At 43.2% G+C, this 19697-nt stretch overlaps 2 protein-coding genes across 3 annotated transcripts in view; both read left to right on the forward strand.

The window, feature by feature from the left end:
• The window catches only part of CPNE1 (copine 1), a 41174-nt gene extending 24343 nt beyond the window's left edge, over positions 1-16831 (forward strand). For both annotated transcript variants that reach the window (XM_026867233.1, XM_026867234.1), the window contains exons 2-16: positions 31-159; positions 692-871; positions 2002-2076; positions 2296-2367; positions 3009-3092; positions 3556-3645; positions 7839-7937; positions 9109-9195; positions 9296-9355; positions 9849-9982; positions 11283-11337; positions 11416-11467; positions 12816-12949; positions 14679-14915; positions 15667-16831. In XM_026867233.1, the coding sequence (XP_026723034.1) occupies positions 31-159; positions 692-871; positions 2002-2076; positions 2296-2367; positions 3009-3092; positions 3556-3645; positions 7839-7937; positions 9109-9195; positions 9296-9355; positions 9849-9982; positions 11283-11337; positions 11416-11467; positions 12816-12949; positions 14679-14915; positions 15667-15783 (1605 nt within the window). In that variant the 3' untranslated portion in view covers positions 15784-16831. The remainder of the gene's footprint in view (positions 1-30; positions 160-691; positions 872-2001; positions 2077-2295; positions 2368-3008; positions 3093-3555; positions 3646-7838; positions 7938-9108; positions 9196-9295; positions 9356-9848; positions 9983-11282; positions 11338-11415; positions 11468-12815; positions 12950-14678; positions 14916-15666) is intronic.
• A 2528-nt stretch (positions 16832-19359) lies between these two features.
• The window catches only part of LOC113490656 (fer-1-like protein 4), a 40264-nt gene continuing 39926 nt past the window's right edge, over positions 19360-19697 (forward strand). Inside the window, exon 1 of the mRNA XM_026867214.1 lies at positions 19360-19449. Coding sequence (XP_026723015.1) covers positions 19360-19449 — 90 coding nt within the window. The remainder of the gene's footprint in view (positions 19450-19697) is intronic.

The following is a 19697-nucleotide window of genomic DNA, read 5'->3' on the forward strand; positions in this document are numbered from 1 at the left end:
GGGCGCTCTGACCCTCTGCTCTGCCCGCAGATGGCCGCCTGCGTGACCCGCGTGGAGCTGTCGGTGTCCTGCCGGAGCCTCCTCGACAGGGACCTGCGCTCCCGGTCCGACCCCCTCTGCGTCCTGCTCCAGGAGGTGGGCGCCGGCCGCTGGGCCGAGGTAAGGGCGGCCGCCGGGCCCCGCTCTGCCGGCGCGTGCGAACGCCCCGGCCTCTCCCCGTTCCCATCCAGTCGGTTTTCCTAGCGGGTGCGTTTGATTGGGATTTGCGGTCAGTCCCCCATCCCCACACTCAAACTCTGGAGTTTTACACATTTTGGTTTCATTAATTGCTCGTACATTTGCGTAGAACTGCACCGGGAGGTTCGTTTGCCCGTTGCAGCGTGGCCTGTCCTTCATTCACGCACTCCAGAATACAGTGTCTCACCAGCCTTTTTTTCCCCTGAGTTTCAGAAATTTTTGTACGGTGGTGTTTATTAACCGAGGTCATTTCTCTTGTTAGGGAGCCTCGGTCAGCCTGCTGGCACTCGCCTGGTTTGTCTCCAAGCACAAAGCACGGCCCGGGGTGTGCAGCCTGGCTGGTGCCTGGGTTTGACCAGTGCAGGACCCCGGGGGTGCAGATGAAAAGATGTGTGGAAGGAAGCATGCTGCTTATTCACCATAAACAGCTTTGCTTCTGTGTTTGTGTGTGTAGCTAGATCGCACGGAGAGGATCAAGAACTGCCAAAACCCTGAATTCAGCAAGAAACTGGTTGTGGATTACTACTTTGAGAAAGTGCAGAAGCTGAAATTCGGTGTGTATGATATCGATAACAAGTCCTTTGATTTAAGTGATGATGACTACCTTGGAGGAATCGAGTGCACACTGGGACGGGTATGCATAGAGGCGTGCTGAGTAATCTCCAAAGCAGCAGCAAGCATTGGGTTTATTATGAAAAATAGAGTGAAGGATGCTTTATCACAGGCTTCAATGTTCAAATTTGAAATGTTTTCCTGTTGAACAGGTTAGTTTGCATTACTGTTGAAAGTAGAATAAATCACTGTGTCAGTCACCAAGTGAAGGTTAGAAGTACCCATGGTTTTATAGACTCACAGAATCGTTCCGGTTGGAAAAGCCCCTCAGAATCATCGAGTACAACCCTCAGCCCGACTCTACAAAGTTCTCCCCTACCCCACATCCCCCACAACTCATCCAAACGGCCTGTAAACACCCCCCGGGATGGGGACTCCCCCTCCCTGGGCAGCCTGTTCCACTCTCTGACCACTCTGTCTGGGAAACGTTTTTAACTCGTGTCCAGTCTGACCCTCCCCTGTTGCAGTTTAAAGCCGTTCCCTCTTGTTCTGTCACCAATCCCCTGTGAGAAGAGACCAGCACCAACCCCTCTGCAATGTCCTGTCAGGAGCTGCAGAGAGTGATGAGGTCTCCCTTCAGCCTTCTCCTCAAGCTAAACACTCCCAGCTCCTTCAATCACTCCTCAGTGATTCAATGATTTGCAATTGCTTAATTTAGGAGGTTCCTGTAGCACTAAAAGCAGTCTGTAAGGTCCTTGGAGAGCGCTAATGGAGTTTCCTTTGCACAAAGTGAACATGAGGTAGCAAATTTGGGGAAATAAGGCTATCTGAGAATCTCTATTAATTTTCTGAGGTGGGGTTTATATAGCTAGGGCAGAGAAGAAAAATAGGGTTCATGTGATTAAATAAAGATTTGATAATTAGTCTTCCAATTTTTAATAGCTTTTTGGTTACTTGTGATGAAAATGCCTCTTGTGTCTCGGAGGTAGCTAAAGTAGGAGGCTAAAGTTAAGCTTAGAGACTGGGGTAGTGTTTGTGGATAGTGAGAGAAGATAATTTTCAGACCGTTCAGCCGTTGAGGAGCACAAACTCTCATGGCTGTTACTGTTGGAAATAGATTTAAATCCTTTTAGATCTTTTAGGAGAGTTTGATCCTGAAGAGCTCTTTGCTCTCTAACTTGATACTTAACATTATCTATCTTTTAACCTTAGGTTGTGTCCAGCTTGGTGTTCACCCGACCGCTGGAATTGAAGCAGGGAAAGCCAGCAGGAAAGGGCACCATCACGGTAAATAAGGTTTTTGTGTCGAAAAAACAGTTTTCCTTTCTTTCATATGTTGGCTGGGACAAAGTAACATACTGACAGAAAACCAGAAATATCTTCAAATTATACACGTGTACAGGAAGTACATATATTTTTAACTACAGTTTCTTTCATGGCCAAAGTATGAGTAAAAAAACTCTGTGGGGTTTCTTGTTTAATTTTTTTTTTTTTTCTGTGGCACAGATTTCAGCAGAGGAGATTAAAGATACCAGGGTTGTGTACTTGGAAATCGAAGCTCGGAACTTGGACAAAAAGGTATTGATTTTTTAAAATCATATTGCATGCTTCTGTGATATTTACAGTTGGTGTGTTTTGGCCAGGAATCTCTGTATTTACAGTTATTTAACTAAGGGACGTAATATGTGTATGAAAAAAGGCTCACCGTGTTTTGTTACAGCGAAGTGAACTGGAGACAAAATTTCATTCATAGAAACTCAATGGCCAGGTTTAGATTTTGGGGGATTATTTTGGTTTTGGAATATTCTGTTTATTAATATAGTTCAGTTACATAATTGTCTCCAGTGAATATTGTAGCTGTGAATTAAGCTTTCTAAAATGATACTAAGGAAGAAAAAGTGGAAATTTAGATGTGCTGCCTCGGTGTTATTTTAAGCCAAAACCAATCCAGGAATTTAGTGCACTCACTGCTCAGTCAGCAGAATGACGTGATTTTTAGTAACAGAAGTGGTCTGAGAAGGTGGTCTTGGAGCTGGTAAATTCTGGTGGCTTAGCAAGCACAGCAGTTTAAAAGAGAAAAGTAAAATGAAAGGAAAACAAATGTCTAGTTTGTTTGACTTTGTGCTTTGTTTGAAGTACTGTGTACTGATTAGCCAGCTCTTCTCTCTTCTGAATAAAATATCAGAGGCTGATTACTTCTGTTGGGTTTTTGTTTGCAGGATTTCTTAGGTAAATCAGATCCATTTTTTGAGTTTTACAAGCAGAGTGGTGCTGGAATGTGGCAGCTGGTGTACAGATCAGAGGTAATATTTCTATGCTGATGTTTTTCTGGAGTTGATGTGACAGCTTACTCCTACCGAAAGTGGCAGTCCCACTCCTGGTCGTGCTTTGCACCAGTTCTGCAATGAAAGTTGTATCGTAAAAAAGGGATTCTGCTCACTGATCTGGCAGAAAATTGTTTATTTGCTGCATGGTGACAGTATTAAGCTGTCTCAGTGAAGAGTCCAACCACGTACCAAGTGAGAAGAGCGGCAGGAGTCGCCTCCCTTTCAGTAGTGATGAGCTGTTAGGTTGTCTTGGCTCTAAAATTTACCCTGAAATTCAAGCTTTTATTTCTTAGAGATCTTTTGCTTGGTTGTCCATGCATGTCAGGGTTGAACTGACTGAGGCTGTTCTTAGATAACCATGCAGAACCCTCATGTTAATGTTTCTCAGTGACTTGCATGCTGCAATCCTCACATGATGTTATGCTGTAATTTTTTTAAGGTGATTAAAAACAACTTAAATCCATGCTGGAGGAAGTGCAGTGTTCCTTTGCAGACGTTCTGTGGTGGAGATTTTAATAAACCTATCAAGGTACAGCATTCAGAAATTCTCCTTGTTTGTTGTTATAAGTAATCCAATCTGTTGATGTTAACTATCAGTTATCAGGTTGTCTAGTCATATTTAAATATTTAGATTGTCTTTTTAGAATAGTAGTGTGACAGATAAGTGATTATATGTCTACCAAGTAGGAAGTCTGTATTAAAACATTACGAGTTGTCAAACTGAGAAGTCAGGAAATGCAGAAGTGACACACTTTCTAATAATTAGTCATAAGAAGAATAATAATGGATTTTTTTACTATTCTAGCCAGGGTTTCAGTTTTGGTTTTGGTGGGGGCTTTTTTTTGGTTTTGTTCATTTGTTTTTTAAATTATGGCTTTCTAGCACTGTTTCTAAATTAACTGAGAAGCTCATACATGTTATACAAGCCTTAGGATACTGATAAAGAGAGGACCTTAATGCATCTGTTGGATTCATCCATTCATGAGACTGGCAGGTTTGTCCTGACTCTCTTTCAATTTGTTCCAACTAGAAACTTGGTTTTTGAGTCAGAACTGCAACTCCTTGTGGTCTTGTATATGATGACTAATTCTTGCTGGTCCTCGCTTTTGGAGGTGGTAGCAGAATAATTACATCTTTTAATAAGTTTCTACAGAAGGAAACCTGTTAGAACAGAAATTAACAAATTTATTTTCTAAGCAATATGTGGATAATGTGAAGGCATTTAAATCCATAGTTCTATGTGAGTATAGTCTTCCTCTGCTTATCCAACTCCTGAACACTTTCCATTTGCAGAATTTTCTTGCCTCGTCCTGTCTATGAAGAAATCTCATGCTGGAGGTTTGATCTGAAAGGTTTAGCAAAAAGCATGCATGCTCATGTTTTTATTTGTGCAGCATGGCAGGACCAAAGCATTACTGAGATCATTAACCTGAAAATAGATGTTCAGGTATGCTGGGCTTGTTGATACGTGGCAATGTTGTAAGTGGTGTTCATGAGCTTATTGTTGGAGAATTGTCAGTCTTAGGTCAGAAAGAAGTCCTCTTGGTCCAAAAGTGAGCAGCAAGTCTGGAAAGAAGATGCGTATTATTTTTTGTCAAAAATGACATGAGAAGGCATGGTTTAAACATTCTGTAATGTGAGGCTGTGTTTGTTATAGTCCAAAAGAATTCTGTTTTTTCTTTTTTGTTTGTTTTGGGGTTTTCTTTGGTTGGTTGTTTGATTTTTTTGTTTTATTTTTTTAATGGGTTTTGGGGTGTGTTTTGTTTTGGGGGGTTTTGTATGTTTGTTTTCCAGAAGCTTTCTGTGCTTTGGAATTCACTTTGAAATGACCTGCTTCTTAAAAAGGATAGATTTTTTTTTTTTTGCTGTTAATTTGTTTCAGACAAAATTATTGATGAATGTGCAAATAATCTATTAAAGTTTCACAATGCAGCTGTGAAAAAGGATTATCCTATTCTTGTACTTAACAGGTTAGGGAAGTTAGAAAAGAGAATCCAGGCTGACAAGCAGGAGTTTCACTGTCGACACTAAATAATATAATATTGTACTGGGGTTTCATTTTTCGTCTGGTATCTGCTGCTCTGAACCTCTTGCTTGAGGCTTCCAAAAATTTACATAGGAACAATTTTGTGTAAAATAACCATAGTCATTAAAGGGAGAACTCCTTGTACTTCAGCACAGTGGAGGCAGCCATTTTGATGTGTCCCCTAAACATCTACTTTGCCAGCTATGTGTGAAGATTATGTACTGAATATGTGTGTGAACATAAATCTTTTGATCAAATTAATGATGCTACCTAATATTTTGGCAATACTTTGCGTTTTCTAATGCTTTCATTCTGCATCTGTTGTGATGCAGAATGGTGTTCTCCCTGTTCTTTGTTAAGTACAGCTCAGATTTGCAACACAGCCTAACCTTCCCGACAGTTTCATTAAAAATAGGGGCAAATGAAAGTAGCATCTCTTCCCCATCGTTATTTAAAAGAAAATGACAGATGTGAAATTTGTGGGTGTTGGTTTTGGGACTAAAGCTGCCAGTCCACATGTTTGATGGCATATACATAAAGGCAAATGTATTTTCTGTGACTTTTGAAAGTTCCTCCTCTAGATGAAAGGGGCCTTTCACCCACTGACTCTATTCCAAGGCTTATAATGAATATTGGATAGTTCATCTGTGAAGAAGTAATTCATCAGTAAATAACTATATACAGTGTTCTGCAGTATTGCTAGCAGGATTTTGTTTGCAGTAGCACTTTGCTGTGGGCTGTGTACAGGGAATCTTGGCCAGTTTTAGAAAATGCTTGTGAGAAGAGGTTTGATTTAAGTGGTATCATGCTGCAAACTAATAGTGAAACTGCTCCTAATTACAGTTTTATTGATGTGGCTGAGAGTGGGAGCAGGAGCAAGTAGGAGGTGAGAGGGGGTGCATGAAGGTGGCAGCTGCTGAATTCTCTGGAGCTCTCCAGGTGTATTAACACGAAGGAGACCCTGCACTGGGAGTCCACACCCTGGCTTCTGCATGAGAGCCTGCTGCTTTGGCCTCTCTGGCATAACCCAGTTGCCTTTGGGTGATGTTTAAACATCAAAATTGTTGAGAGAGGCAGAGTGAAGTTCAGGCAGGAGTGTGGGAGTTGCTTCATGGTGGAACACGCAGAAGAAAGGAGAGGAAAGGTGGTGGTTTGGGAAGGACTAAGGGGGAGAAGGGCGGGCAGAGTTTCTGAGGTGATGCTGTTTTCTCATGAAGTGTCTGAAGGATGACACGGTGCTTCCCATTTAGGTGACTGGATGAGGCCATGATTCACTCACTTGTTGTACAGGTGTCCCACTGATACCAGTGGAAGATCCCTGGTGGATCAGGGTCATCCTAGAAGAACCCTATCTCAAATTCCAATAGCTAGCTATTGAATTTGACATCCTTATTGAGGAGTTACTCATGGGTTCATCTTCTCTCTTGATCCTGAGGAGAAAGCAGTGACTGTGGTTTATACTGGAGTAACACCCATTTCTTGGTTACTAGAGGCAGATCTCAGAGCATTGTAATCTGTGTAGCATGTGAACCTCAATGGGGAGGAAGCAGCTGTTCCCTAACTTTCTTGATTGACTGCTTCTGGAATTACTTGTGTTCTGCAGTCGTGTGTATTGTGCATGCTATAAATGCCCCTCATAGTTGCTTTTGTGCTGTTCACAATGTGTGTCTTACTGTGTTCTCTCTAAGCCTGGTTATTAGCATACTTTTATTTTTAAATGCATTGCTCTTTTGCATTATCTAGTTGTGAAGCTTTCATGCGATTTAAACGTAACTGGTTATTAATTATAGGAGTTATAATTTGATTGGTATAAGATGCAGAAAAAGATTTAGTGCTCTGTGGAAACTGGAGTTTCTTTGTGAATCAATGCTATTGCTGAGCAGAAGAAAAGAGTATATTCAGAAAGTTCTTAGATAACAAACTTTTAATTGTCCCCCGTTGTGTATCTTGTCCTGAATGATCTTGCATTTATACATCTGGGCTGTAAAATGTTGGGATGTTTTGTGTGGGTTTTTGTTGTTGTCCTGGTTCAGCTAGGATAAAGTTTTCCCCAGCAAAGAGAGAGGGGGAAGGGATCTCCAGCCAGGTTATTCATACCATGCTGATGTCCTGTCCAGGGGTGGAACCCTTTTCCTTGCTCCTTGGTGGGTTCGGGAGGTAATTTGGCTTTTCCGTAGACCAGCTAGCGGTATTTCTCTGTATATCGTTTGTCTTGTTCACTGTTATTGCTGTTTATTGTTGTTACCATTGATACTGTTGTTATTCAGATTGTTCTATCACTCTGTTGTATTAAATTTCTTGTTATTTCAGCCGGGGTCTGTGTTTAACTTCCAGCCCGACCGGCGCGGGTGGGGGAGGGTGCTTTCCGATTCCGGCAGGGCTTAAACCTGCACAGTTTTATTTTGTGGTTTTTAATCTCTTATGTTTATACTGAGGAAAGCTTTTAATTAAAACTTTTGCTGCGCATAGTTAAACGGGTGGGCAGTTGAACATCATCTGTTTTCTGAGATTCACTCCGGGTGTCTCTTACTCTCAGGTTTCACTTAGTAATATGGATGACACCAGCAGTTCATATGTGATCGGGGAGTTCACTAGCACTGCTGCAGAGCTGTTGGAAACAGGAGACCTCGCGGCGAGCAGGTGCCGCTCTCCGCAGGGCTGTATGCCTGCCCAAGGCTTGCTCTCCTCTCTTGCAGGTGGAGTGTGCAGATCATGACAGCGATGGGTCGCATGACCTGATAGGCACTTTTGAAACGAACCTGTCTCAGCTGCAGAAAGCAGGTGACGGCTCTCCGGTGAGCTTTCTCAGTCCCTTTAGTCCATAATTCAGTCTTTCACAAGCCCTTTTTAATATTGACCTCAGAGATACATTTTTAGTTATTGCCTCCAATTTTTCTGTCTGTATCTTTATATTACTAAGACAACATACAGAAAGAAAACACCTGGTGTGGGAATTATTGCTCTGTTTTCCTTGGGTACTGTTACCATTCCTATTCCTAAAGACATCCTTGAGCCCTTTGTCTGCTGGCTGCTAGCCACTTTTTCCAGCAGTTCAGCTTGCTTTTGCCTCTGCTGAGTCAAGTGGAGATAAAAGGGCTTGTTCATGCTTCAACAGATGGGTCCAGAGGTAGGGATTGTCTCAGATAGCATTTGTGCTTGAGCTGGTCTCATGAGCACTCTGGTCACCTTTCTAGCTAATGGAGAGAAGCAGTGCTTCTATGGGGCACGCTTTTTCCCGTGTCTTTGGCATCCAGTTTAGAATAAGTTGAATCATTTGCTGGTGGTGCCAGTTTCTCTCTGTTGTCTGTGTTGAAAACCGGAACTCCTGTTCTCAGGGAGATGTCTTACCTGAATTCAGACAGATGTACCTGCACACAGGATTTAGTCTATGACTGCTTCCAGTTGCCAGCCAGCTTGATTTCTGTGGTTGTAATCCTAAAACTGGTGAAAGATTCTTGCATTTTTCCCTAGGCCGTGTGAAATCAGAACTGATGCAAGTGAAACAAAACAGTGAAACACTGCTATTGGTAACCTGCAACCTAGGCTTTTATGTTCCCCCCCCCCCCTGAGATTTTGTCTCATTGTCTTCTGTTTGAGTGCATTTTCTTCCTTTAACTGAAAAAGAACCTGATGATGTTAAGAAAAATTCTTGGGTTTTGTGATAGACTTTTTCTCTCTCTGATACAGTGTCACTGTTCCATGATTGCATACAGTTATGTTGAAGAGACAGACTTTTCTGAGGTCTTTCCTTGTGTTTTGCCTTGTGCTTGTAGCAAAAGCATAGAGTTTACCTCAGCAGCAGCTAAAGTAGTTGCAAGCCTTTTAAAAGTTAAGTTTCAGAATTCTGCCAGGTGTTTGGGTAGCTTGGAAATTTTGTGATGCATGACACTGTTCTGTTTCAGTGATTTGTCCTGCTGTAAATGCAGATATCTTGGAGCTTGCTTCTTGCATGTTTGCTTTCTGTAGGTGGAATTTGAATGCATTCATCCTGAGAAAAAACAAAAGAAAAAGAGCTACAAAAACTCTGGCATTATTAGGATAAAATCATGCAAGGTAGGAAGATTTTTGCTGGGTTTTGGCTTTTATATTTTCTGTTCATAATGAAATTGTTCTTGGGAGGAGTAAGTGTAACCCTGTCTGTCTGTTCCTCTAGATTGAGACAGAATATTCGTTTCTGGACTATGTCATGGGAGGCTGCCAGATTAACTTTACTGTGAGTTGTTTCCTCACTGGCATTTTGGTAGGGTGACAGGACAAAAGCAATGAAGTGATTAGTAGTTTTATTTGTGGTGTGAATGACTGCAAATGCAGTGTGAATTTGCAGTGATGAAGACTGCAAAAAAACAAACAATGCTGTATTTTTACTTTGTGTGATCAAGTAGCAACTGTAATGGAACTAGGGTTTCTTAAACTTCTTTTGAGAAATCAGTTCAGTCTGTCAGTGGAAAGGATTACTACTTCTTTAACAGGCATGTACTCCAGTGGGGAAGGGTATGGTATGTAGGCTTCTTTGCCCTTTTGTATGTAGGACTGCCTGTGTGCCTGGGAGGGAGGGAGCTGTGTGTGCCTGGGAGGGAGGGAGCTGTGTGTGCCTGGGAGGGAGGGAGCTGTGTACCTGGTCTAACCCTCTGTTTCTAAGTATGGTTAGTTCTAATTTGCCTATGGTGACGCATCAGTGACTTGCTGTCATCATCTTGACTGATTAGGTGGGTGTAGACTTCACTGGCTCCAATGGAGATCCCAAGTCACCAGATTCTCTTCACTACATCAGCCCAGATGGGATAAATGAGTACCTGATTGCCATCTGGAGTGTGGGAAGTGTAGTCCAGGATTATGACACGTATGTAATGATCTTAACTGATGTAGCCATCAAAATATGTTGCAGTGGGTGTCAGTGATCAGGGCTGGTAGCTTGTTCCAGAGCTGTAGTGTGTGAATGACTGAGGAGCTGCCTTTCCTTGGGAGATCCCTTCAGGAGCTGCTACTGCTTCCTTCTGCTTCTGTCACTGCCAGGAAGGGCAGTGGCAGCCCTTCGTGATTTGGCATATTTGCTTGGTTTGTCACTCCTGGTCTGCCCTTTGATGGCCTCTGTAATGCTGCTTTAGCTGGTCACTAACCCTTTGTGACGGTGCATTTCAAACATGAATGCCCTGTTTAATTCAGTAGAAATACGTTTGTCTCCTCTGCCCTTTAGCCAGGCTGTGGTTGGGTTGGCATTTCTCTTGCTACTTTGAAATCTCCTGAGAATCTTGTGGAGTGCTATACTGAAAGAAATTCTGAAACTGTCAAGCCCAAGCCTGAAACCCTTGGGTAACCAATGACTGGCCATGGGGAGCTAGATGGTGTACCCATTCCTTACGGCAGGAATTGAACCTTGGTCTCCATGGCTTTCTGGGAATAAAACAGAATAGTGAGTTATTAAAAATTGGTTTTTCTCATTTCTTGTTGCCCTTTCTGTTATAAACTGATTTCTTAAAATTGGCTGAGTCAGAGTTCCCAATTTTTTTTATTTAGCAAGCGGCAACAAGCAAAACAGCGCTGGGCGGCTGGGGAGTCTCCTGCTCCAACAACGGCCCACACCCTCCAGGGCACTCTGTTTCATTCTTATACTACAAAGTATTACATAGTCATTATACACATATACATATTCGTTACTTGAACCCGCCTACTCCCGCTTCGTATGGTAATTAGCTTATCAGTCCTTTACGCTTGCGCAGAAGTTGTTAAATCTACGGTCAGGGGTCTTCAAATCGTGGGGGGTGGTCTTCTGGGAGGAAGGTCCTCCTCACAGTGTACGTTTCACCTTTCGCTTGGAATGTGATGATCCTCTGAGTTTGCAGTGTTCTTATGAGTCTAGGCCCAGTAATCTCTTTGCATAATGAGATTCATGGTCGTGAACATCCTCCTGTTTTATTCAATTATGTGCCTGCAATTCTCCACATCTTCTGATGTACAGATGCTTCCTCTCTTGTTGTTCCCCCCCGCTCCTTCCTGTCACCCTTTTTTTTTTCTTTTTACACTATTATGCTAGTGCAATTAGGCATTTGCTGTTAGTTATTACACAATATGCAGTAGTTGATATTACAGTTTGCTGAATTTGATGAACAGACGGTTTACCACCTATCACACTTTCTCTCCAGGGACAAGTTGTTTCCTGCATTTGGGTTTGGAGCTCAAGTTCCTCCTAGCTGGCAGGTAGGGTCTTCACAGCGCTGGGCAGTTGTTCTGTCCATGTCTGCATTCCCTAACTGTTTGTAGTGTCCCCTTTCCTAGGTATCTCATGAGTTTGCTTTGAACTTCAACCCCAGCAACCCTTACTGTCAAGGTGAGGACACCTCTTTATTAACGTTTCACTGAGACAGATGTTTGAAGTGTTTTATTTCTTTCATAAGTGGTGAAAAACAGATGCAGCACCAAGACATGCAGCAAACTAGATTCACTCTGACCTGGGTGCTGACAAGAGTGGATGTGTGCTGATGCAGACTCCTGTGCAGTCTACATAAGCTCCAGTGAAGGGGTCTAGATTTAATGTGATTGTTTGTGTGGGTGTTAGAGGTGGCAGTGGATTCAGGTCCACAATATTCCCGTGCTAGTTGTGCTTCCAGCACAACAGTCTGCTCAGGCTGTTAGAGACCATGGTTACTTTGCCAGCAATGTGTCTATGTTATCTTTTACAGGGTTGCCTTAAAAGCTTGTTTTCTTTATATCCACCTTCTTTAGTGGAGGTTGTTTCAGCTGTTTTTAAGGGCTGCTCTCTAAACTGGATTACAACCTTTTTAGGACCAAGACCTCTTGCAGCATGCAATGATACAGAATTGTTCTTGAACAAGCATTTTTAACTTGGTTCGTGTTTTCTTGCTGATCTAAGGCCAGTGAAAAATGGAATCTGAGATTCAGTGTTAAAATGCAAGCATTTTCTCAGTCATTTCAGCATTGTCTGCTTCACTGGGATCTGTGTCTTTTGTTTTTAGGATCCCTGTGCAGTAGTTTTGAGAGGCACTGCACTAAAACCTGCATGGTAGACTCTGCAGACAGCAGTGGCAAATGAAGCTACGTAGATAAAAGCCAGGAACAGGCCAATTTAGATGGATCCATAGAATAATATGAACCATTTAAAATCACTTTAAAAAAAATTTAGTTTAACCTCAGAAAAACTTCTTGCATAGGAAAAACCTTAGGGATTTCTATTTCTGTTACAGAAATGTTTAAATCCTGAATCCAGAATCATTGTCTAACTTTCACACAAGGAAAATGAAAAGTTACTGTTCCAGAGAGCTACTGGGCTTATTGTCTAATTAGACTTAATTAAGCAATTAAACAAGACAAATTGGATGACAAGGTATAGAAAGGACAAGGTAAACGTACTCATCAGTGTGTCGTCACCAGATTATTTTTCCCACAACTTCCATGAGCTTTGTGATGTTAGAGGCACAGAGAGTGATGTGAAGGATGTCAGATGAGGGAGAAATCTGCAAATCCTATCTCTGCAGATGTCCACAGGTTTCAGCCCTGTGCTTTGTATATTTGCTGTTACCCTGCTGCTGATCTGTGCTTTAGTTGACAGCTGTGTGAGAGTTGTTATCCTTTTGCTGTACTGTTTAGTAATGCTTATAAAATAATTACTTGGAGAAGTTGTGAGGCTCTTGTGGCAGCTTGCTTTCCTTGTGTTACAGGGATCCAAGGCATAGTGGATGCCTACCGCCAGATCCTGCCTCAGATCCGACTCTACGGGCCAACCAATTTCTCTCCTATTATAAACCATGTGGCGAGGTTTGCAGCACACTCGGCACAGCAAGGAACTGCTTCAGTAAGTGCATGTCCTTTCCTGTGGATCGGTGTTGCATTGATGTTTGTTTTCCATGTTAATGATGGGATGGGATGGGATGGAATGGTAAAGTGATGTTGTCTTCCTTCCTTAGGATGCCACCTTTGGTCTTCTTTTCCCAGCCTACAGAGAGGCCATTGGTTCTCTCTTGGTACATGTTAATATGAACCTGTACTTGGTAGACATTAGTTTCCATTGCTCAAGTGATACTTATTTCTCTGTTTTGCAGTTAGCTGGCATTGTACTTACTCTTGAAGTATACAGGGGTGCTGTGTTGGCTTTTAGACCAGTTGCACTCTGTCAGCAGTTGCCTCACTCTAACCTCTCCTGCCAAGCTCCATCACCTGTAGGGAATGCATACTGTATAGAGGGGCCATATGTATTTCAAACAACTTTGCTCTCAAAAATATGCACAAAGACCACCTCCAAGAAAATATCAGAGGTCTCCCCATCCATCCCACCACAGTGGGATGCAGAATCAAGATATCTAGAGGGCCAAATTAATGAAGGAGCCTGAGCACTGTTAAATTGGTGTGCTAATTGCCTTGCAGAGCATCCATACCACTCTACAGTGGTGTTGCATGTCTCATTTCTCTGCTTGCATGGCTGTGGCTGCTGTTAAAATTCAACTCCCATTTCTTTAAACTTAATTTCTTTTGCTTAAGGATGAAGGACTCATATTTCCTGATAGACTTAACTGATTCCATTTGGACAGACCAGTCAGAAGGAATTTTGATGTACACACTGATACTTGCTTTATGGTTTAGCTGTGTTGAGTATTTTTGGTTCTACTTCTCCTTGTGTGTATGTCAAACACTTCCCACACTGTAAGGTGCTCAGTCTAGGAGATCCATTTCTTACATTTCTGAGAGTATTTTTTTAGCCTTCCCAACACTTGGGGGAATCTTCTTATTTCCTTTATATGTTAAATATCTCTACTTTTTCTTACAGATGAAAAACTGTTTTAATAAAGAATCTCTCAGTAATGGGGTACAGCCATACTAACACTTGTGTTAACTGGGTTTTGGAATTGGAAATTTATTTTTCTTTTATGTGTGTCTCATTTTTTATTTTCATTTTAAGTATGTAGATAGCTGCTATAAAACAGTGATTGCTCATTTCAGAACCAGGTACTAAACCTTAGCCTCAGGCAAAAGAAGGAAATTTTAAACACTTTACCACTTAGAAGTATTTCTCTTCTTTGTAGAAAAGCTCCTGTATTCTTCCTCTCTTGTTATCTCTAGAGCATCTTTGTGTCATGACATTTGTCATTGCTGTGTTTTGAGATTTCTAATACTTACAATTTAAATTATTGGTAACTTAAAAAGACACTTCAGGGATATTAAATATGAAACTTTGCCCTTTTTCAGATGTCGGTAAGTAAAGCAGCATCCATCAGTGAATTTTGTATGCAGCTTTGTTGATTTAGTAGTACTTTCCTCATCTCCAGTACCTTATGCCAATTGATGTAATTGTTCTTTAGAAATTTAATTTAAACCTCTTATCATTAATACAGAAGAAATCTGAAGTGCACAATGAAAGGTGTTGCATATGAAAAAATGTGAATAAACATGTTTCTTTCGTGTTCTGGTTTTGTTTCATCCACAGTGCTTGGATTTCTTTCTTAGAGTAAGAAATTGTTCTGTTTGCCTTCAGTTATGTGAACATTGATGTTGAACTCCCTAACTGGGTGCTTTCTAATGTTTTTCAGCAATATTTTATCTTGCTGATCATCACAGATGGAGAGATCACTGATCTAGACCAAACTAGGCAAGCGATTGTTAATGCCTCTAAGCTGCCAATGTCCGTCATTATTGTTGGAGTCGGTGAAGCTGATTTCAAAGCGATGGAGTTCCTTGATGGAGACAATGGTGTCCTGAAGTCCCTGACAGGAGAGCCAGCTGCACGAGACATTGTCCAGTTTGTGCCTTTCCGGCAGTTCAAAAATGTGAGTTGTCTTTAACTTCAGAAGAGTCCTGGTGCCAGTATATATGCACTATTACATCTGAAAAATGAGCATGGGTCTAGACAAGGCAACAAGCTGCATGCTCACAGTGCAATCAAGATGCTTGTTTCCAGTGGGAGTTGAGGTGTTTGCTCCTGTGTTTGAAACCATGTACCTTGTTGCAGCTCTCTTGCAGCTTTTCTTAAAGATCTCTTGTATCACTGACTTTGCATACTGTCTCTTGGCTGTTGCAGTTAAAGGAGTAAAGGACATGTTTTCTCTCCTGGGATGCAAACATTTAGGAAAGAAATTGAAATCATATTGCCAGTCTCTGATGTTAAGTCCTGTCAGTGATTTAAGCTGAGAAAGTCTTCCCTGCCATTGAAAGCAGTCCTGTCATTCCCTAGCTCCTCCCTGCTTCCATTGTGGGCAGGAGCATTCATTCACATTCCACAGTGAACTGGGTTGAAGAGTGGAGTCAAATGAAAACCCAAACCAGAAATTGCTAGTGGCTGGGGCAATTTCTCCTCCAGACCAGGGCCATATAAAGGTGGTGGGAGCAGTGCTCTTCATCAGCAGTGTTCACTGAGACTGACTGGAAATTCTCCCAAAACCACAGCAAGGAACTCCTGAAACAGCATAAGATGTGGCAGGTGTGGGGCTGCGCTCTGTATTCTGGAAGAGAGTTTGTCCCTGGGCTGATAAATCCTTTCTCTGCAGTATTTCTGATTTATTCTCCCTGTTCTCTTTGCAGGCTCCCCGGGAAGCACTTTCCCAGATGGTTCTGGCTGAAGTGCCGAAGCAGCTGGTGTCGTACTATAAATGGCAGGGATGGCCACCTGTGAAACCACCAGAAATAAAGATGATGTAGACTGCAGCCTGACCCTGGCCACTTGCATCACTGGGGTGCAGATAGCTGTCTGCACCCACGCTCCCTTGCACGCTGTGGGGTGCTCAGTGCCTTGAGATTGTACCATTCACACTAGTTCTCTTACCTGCTTGTGCTCTGTATCTTTGATCTTTCCTGTTCCTAAAAAATGTAAATATGGAAAAAACCCACAACTGCTGGCAGTTTTTGTCACAGAAAACTAGACCTTGTTGGTTTTCTACCTTGAAACAGCAACACATCATGCCATGCATCATTGCTTGGCACGGCCCATCTGCTGCTCAGTATTGGAGTGGGCATGTGCCCTGAGCTGCTCACACGGCACCGCTTCAGTGCGGGGCTCAGCAGGAGAAGCATTGCAGTCATGCTTACTGTAATAGTACTTATCATATATTCCTTGATTTTATTTTTTTTTTTTCCTTCTATCAAGCTGCCTTGGGAATAGGGACTCTTCTGTCCTGGTTGGTACCAAAGTCTTGGTTGGATGCCTGAGGTAGTTCCTGTTGTGCCTTCATAAAGTGCCAGTGTATTTTTGTACATAGAGGTTTATTTTTAAATTTCAGTGACCATACTTGTGGAATCTTCTTTCTAATCACATTTTTCTATTATTGCTTCTGTGATGGCCTATTGCTTGGAGCCATTGTTGTAGTGTAAGAACACTGCACCTTGCTTATTTATGGGGGGATTAATGAAGATTAATCATTAATTAATTGGGTGTGGGATTGATGAGTCACATTAATGTGACTTTCAAAATCCAGCAACTGGAATTATTGAAATAAAGGTGATTTCTTTGTGTCACAGAAGTTACAAAATGAAGAAATAACTATCTGTAGAACTCCAAAGAGGTGCGTCCTTGTCCTCAAGAGTCTTTAGTGTGTATTATGTGCTCTGGGGACTGTAGAGCAGGCACATGATAGCAAAGCACAGTTGCTTTGAGAGACTGGAGCTGATAGTTCATTTCAAAACAGAGATAAATTGCACTACAAGTGGTCATCACTTTGTTTCATAAATAAATAATCTGCTTTGACTTGCATAGCCTGTCTGGACTCTTACTTCCTTTCTGGGATTTTCCTTTTGTTTTCCAATGATTTGCGGAGAAATCACTCTATAACTTTTGGAGTTATAAAGTGGGTATGTTCATTCAGCGCTGGGCGCATGGGGGATCGCTCCACCACAAGCATGCGCGCCATCTGCAGCTCCCGTCCAGCTTATATGTTACAAAATAGTGCATATTCATAAAACGCCTATACATACACATAGTCTACCCCCGCCTCCCCTCGCTTCTCATGGTAATCAGGTCTCCTCCTCTTGTGCCTGCGCAATGAGCTCTCCAAGCTCCGGGCTGGGGTCGCAATCTCCTGGGGAGGGGTCGTAAAGATGAAGTACCTCTTCTTCCTCGCTGATGAACTTTTCACCCTGTCGCTCTGCGCAGCCTCAGTTGTTCTCTGGCTTTCTTCCAGGCCAGTGTTTTGGGGTAGTCTGTTCTTCAAAGACTAGGGGGGACTTCTCTTTGGGCTAGGAGTTAATCGCCTAGCAATGTTATCAGTATTTGGTATGTCTTTTTCAAACAGTCCCATACGCCTCCCCTGGTTTTTGCGCAGGCCTTGCACCATCAATCTAAGATTGTTTAGACTCCCTGTCTCATCCAACAGTGTGGAAGTTTTGGTTTATGGAAGGTCATTGCTATAGTACTAGCCTGGTGGGGATTCCGCATCTGAGTTAGCCTAGGTTGAGTGTCATCAGCTTCAAAAGCAGAGCAAGTTATCTATCATTGTAGTTTTGTTACCTGTTAATCACTAAGACTGAACATATATCCTGCAGCCCTGTCCTGCAGTAGGATGAGCTGTTTCTTTACTGTGAAATTATGAAAGAATCTGTCTGTTATACCAGGTAAACCAGGAAATGGTGAGAATACTTTGGAAGACTGCCCTGATGATTCAGGCTATGACACTCGTAGGTTACAAATGTGTATGAAAGCAGAACCTGTGTTTGAATCCACATCCTCAACTAGACTAGTTGTTCTGGATGGTATCTGCCACCAAACTAGGATGTAGTTTGTTCTTGAAGGGCTGTGTGTTTGGGACTACTGCTGAGCAAAGAGGGATTGTGCAGGCTTTTATTCAAACTTAGCTTTGACCACGACATGTTTTCCCAGGTTCCACAGCAGCAGACAGCTTCCCCTAGAGAAAGCTGGGCTGTCTTTCCTGAAATACTCCCATCATCTGGCCTGCAGCACCCAATTTTCTTGCACTTAGATTCTTGAAGGAAACCAAGCAACCTCTCCTTGGTGGCTGCCTAAACTAAAATGTGCTACGTGTGAAAGAGAGGGAGGAAAACTGTGAAGTTTTCTCTGAGAAACTGCACTGTGGTTGAGAGCATCCTTTACTCACATTTCCAGCTGCTTACAAGCTGTAGGCAGAGTTCTCCTTCCCTGTATTACATGTACAAGAAACCTAAGGCTGTTTTTTGTGTATGTGTGTGAATTGTATTTTTTTTAATAGTGTTCTTTGAAGGATATTTACAGCAGTAGTCCTGAAGGCTCACCAATCCTTTGTTGGGACTAAGAAATACTTATGGCAGTGTGTAGTGCTTGGCTTCAGTGAGTGGTTTCTTTGGGAAGATGTAAGAAGCATGCTGGGACTTTCTTTGCTCCAGCTTTGAGGGGCAGAAGATGAGCTCTGAGACAGCAGAATGCATAGTGGGAAGTCCACCTCTCCTTTTTAAACGGTTCCCACTCAAAAGAAAGAGAGTAAATCCTCCATCTCTGTACTGGCTATGGGGAATGGAGTCGCTGTTCTACAGCTAGCTGAGGTGTCTCCAGGTGCTGGACTCATTGATGTTAGGAGAGACCTTACCTATTTTGGGGAGAAAGAGCCAAGATGTGGTTGAGGCAGGTCTGAGGAAGTTCTCCATGCAGGAGCAGAGGAGAATTTGAAGGAGATGCTGTTTATCCTCAGATAAGTGGTTGAAATGTGAAGTGACACAAGTGTTTGTGGTTGTTACTTGAGAACAAGAGCTGTGCAGGTGTAGGCCCAAGTGAAGAGCCAGGGGCGTGTCAAGCTTGGGAGCTGCTGAACTGGGACAGCACAGTTTCGCCCTTTTTCTCTCTCAGTTCTCCCCAGGGCTCCTGGTTTTAGAGGCAGTGAAGATGGCTGCTGGGCACTTTTGCAAAATCACAGAATCACCTGGGTTGGAAAAGACCCTGAAGCTCCTCCAGTCCAACCATGAACCTCACCCTGACTGTTCCCAGCTCCACCAGATCCCTCAGCGCTGGGTCAGCCCGACTCTTCAACCCCTCCAGGGATAGGGACTCCCCCGCTGCCCTGGGCAGCCCATTCCAACACCTAAAACTTTGGTGAGAGGCTGAGAGGTTATCTCCTGCCTTGGGCTGCCCTGGGTATAGCTGGAATGATCTGCAGCACGGTTGTTGCTTGAGGTAGACTAGAGCTCAGGTTTAAACTCAGGATTTCTTCCTCAGGAGAATGTGCTGTTCCCACCCAGTGCTCCGTGTTTGCGGATCTGGATTAGCCGCCCCGGCCTGCCCCAAGAGGCCTCTGCACCATGTGTGGACGCAGGTGCTTGGTGCTGGGTGCTGCCCGGGAGAGCCGGACCACCAGGAGGAAGAAACGCTTTCCAAACCCTGCCGAGCTCGTGCTGGGACCGTTGCTTTAATCTGGCCTGAATCTGTGCTCCAGAAGGGCTTCAGCATTCCTCCTTTTCCAGTTCTCCAGCTCGGCTCCTCTGGCCCCTGGCGTTAGCGGGGGGGGGGTGAGCGGGGCTGGCGAGCACAGGCTCCTGCTGGGGAGCCCACCCGTCCTGGTCAGAGGGGCCGTGAGCCGGCCCGGCCGGCCGCCCTTCCCCACCCTCTGTTTGCTTCGGAGGGTTTTAACCACCGCAGC

Source organism: Athene cunicularia, unplaced genomic scaffold (genome assembly GCF_003259725.1).
Source record: "Athene cunicularia isolate RWA unplaced genomic scaffold, athCun1 SCF_2, whole genome shotgun sequence".
Classification (NCBI taxonomy): domain Eukaryota; kingdom Metazoa; phylum Chordata; class Aves; order Strigiformes; family Strigidae; genus Athene; species Athene cunicularia.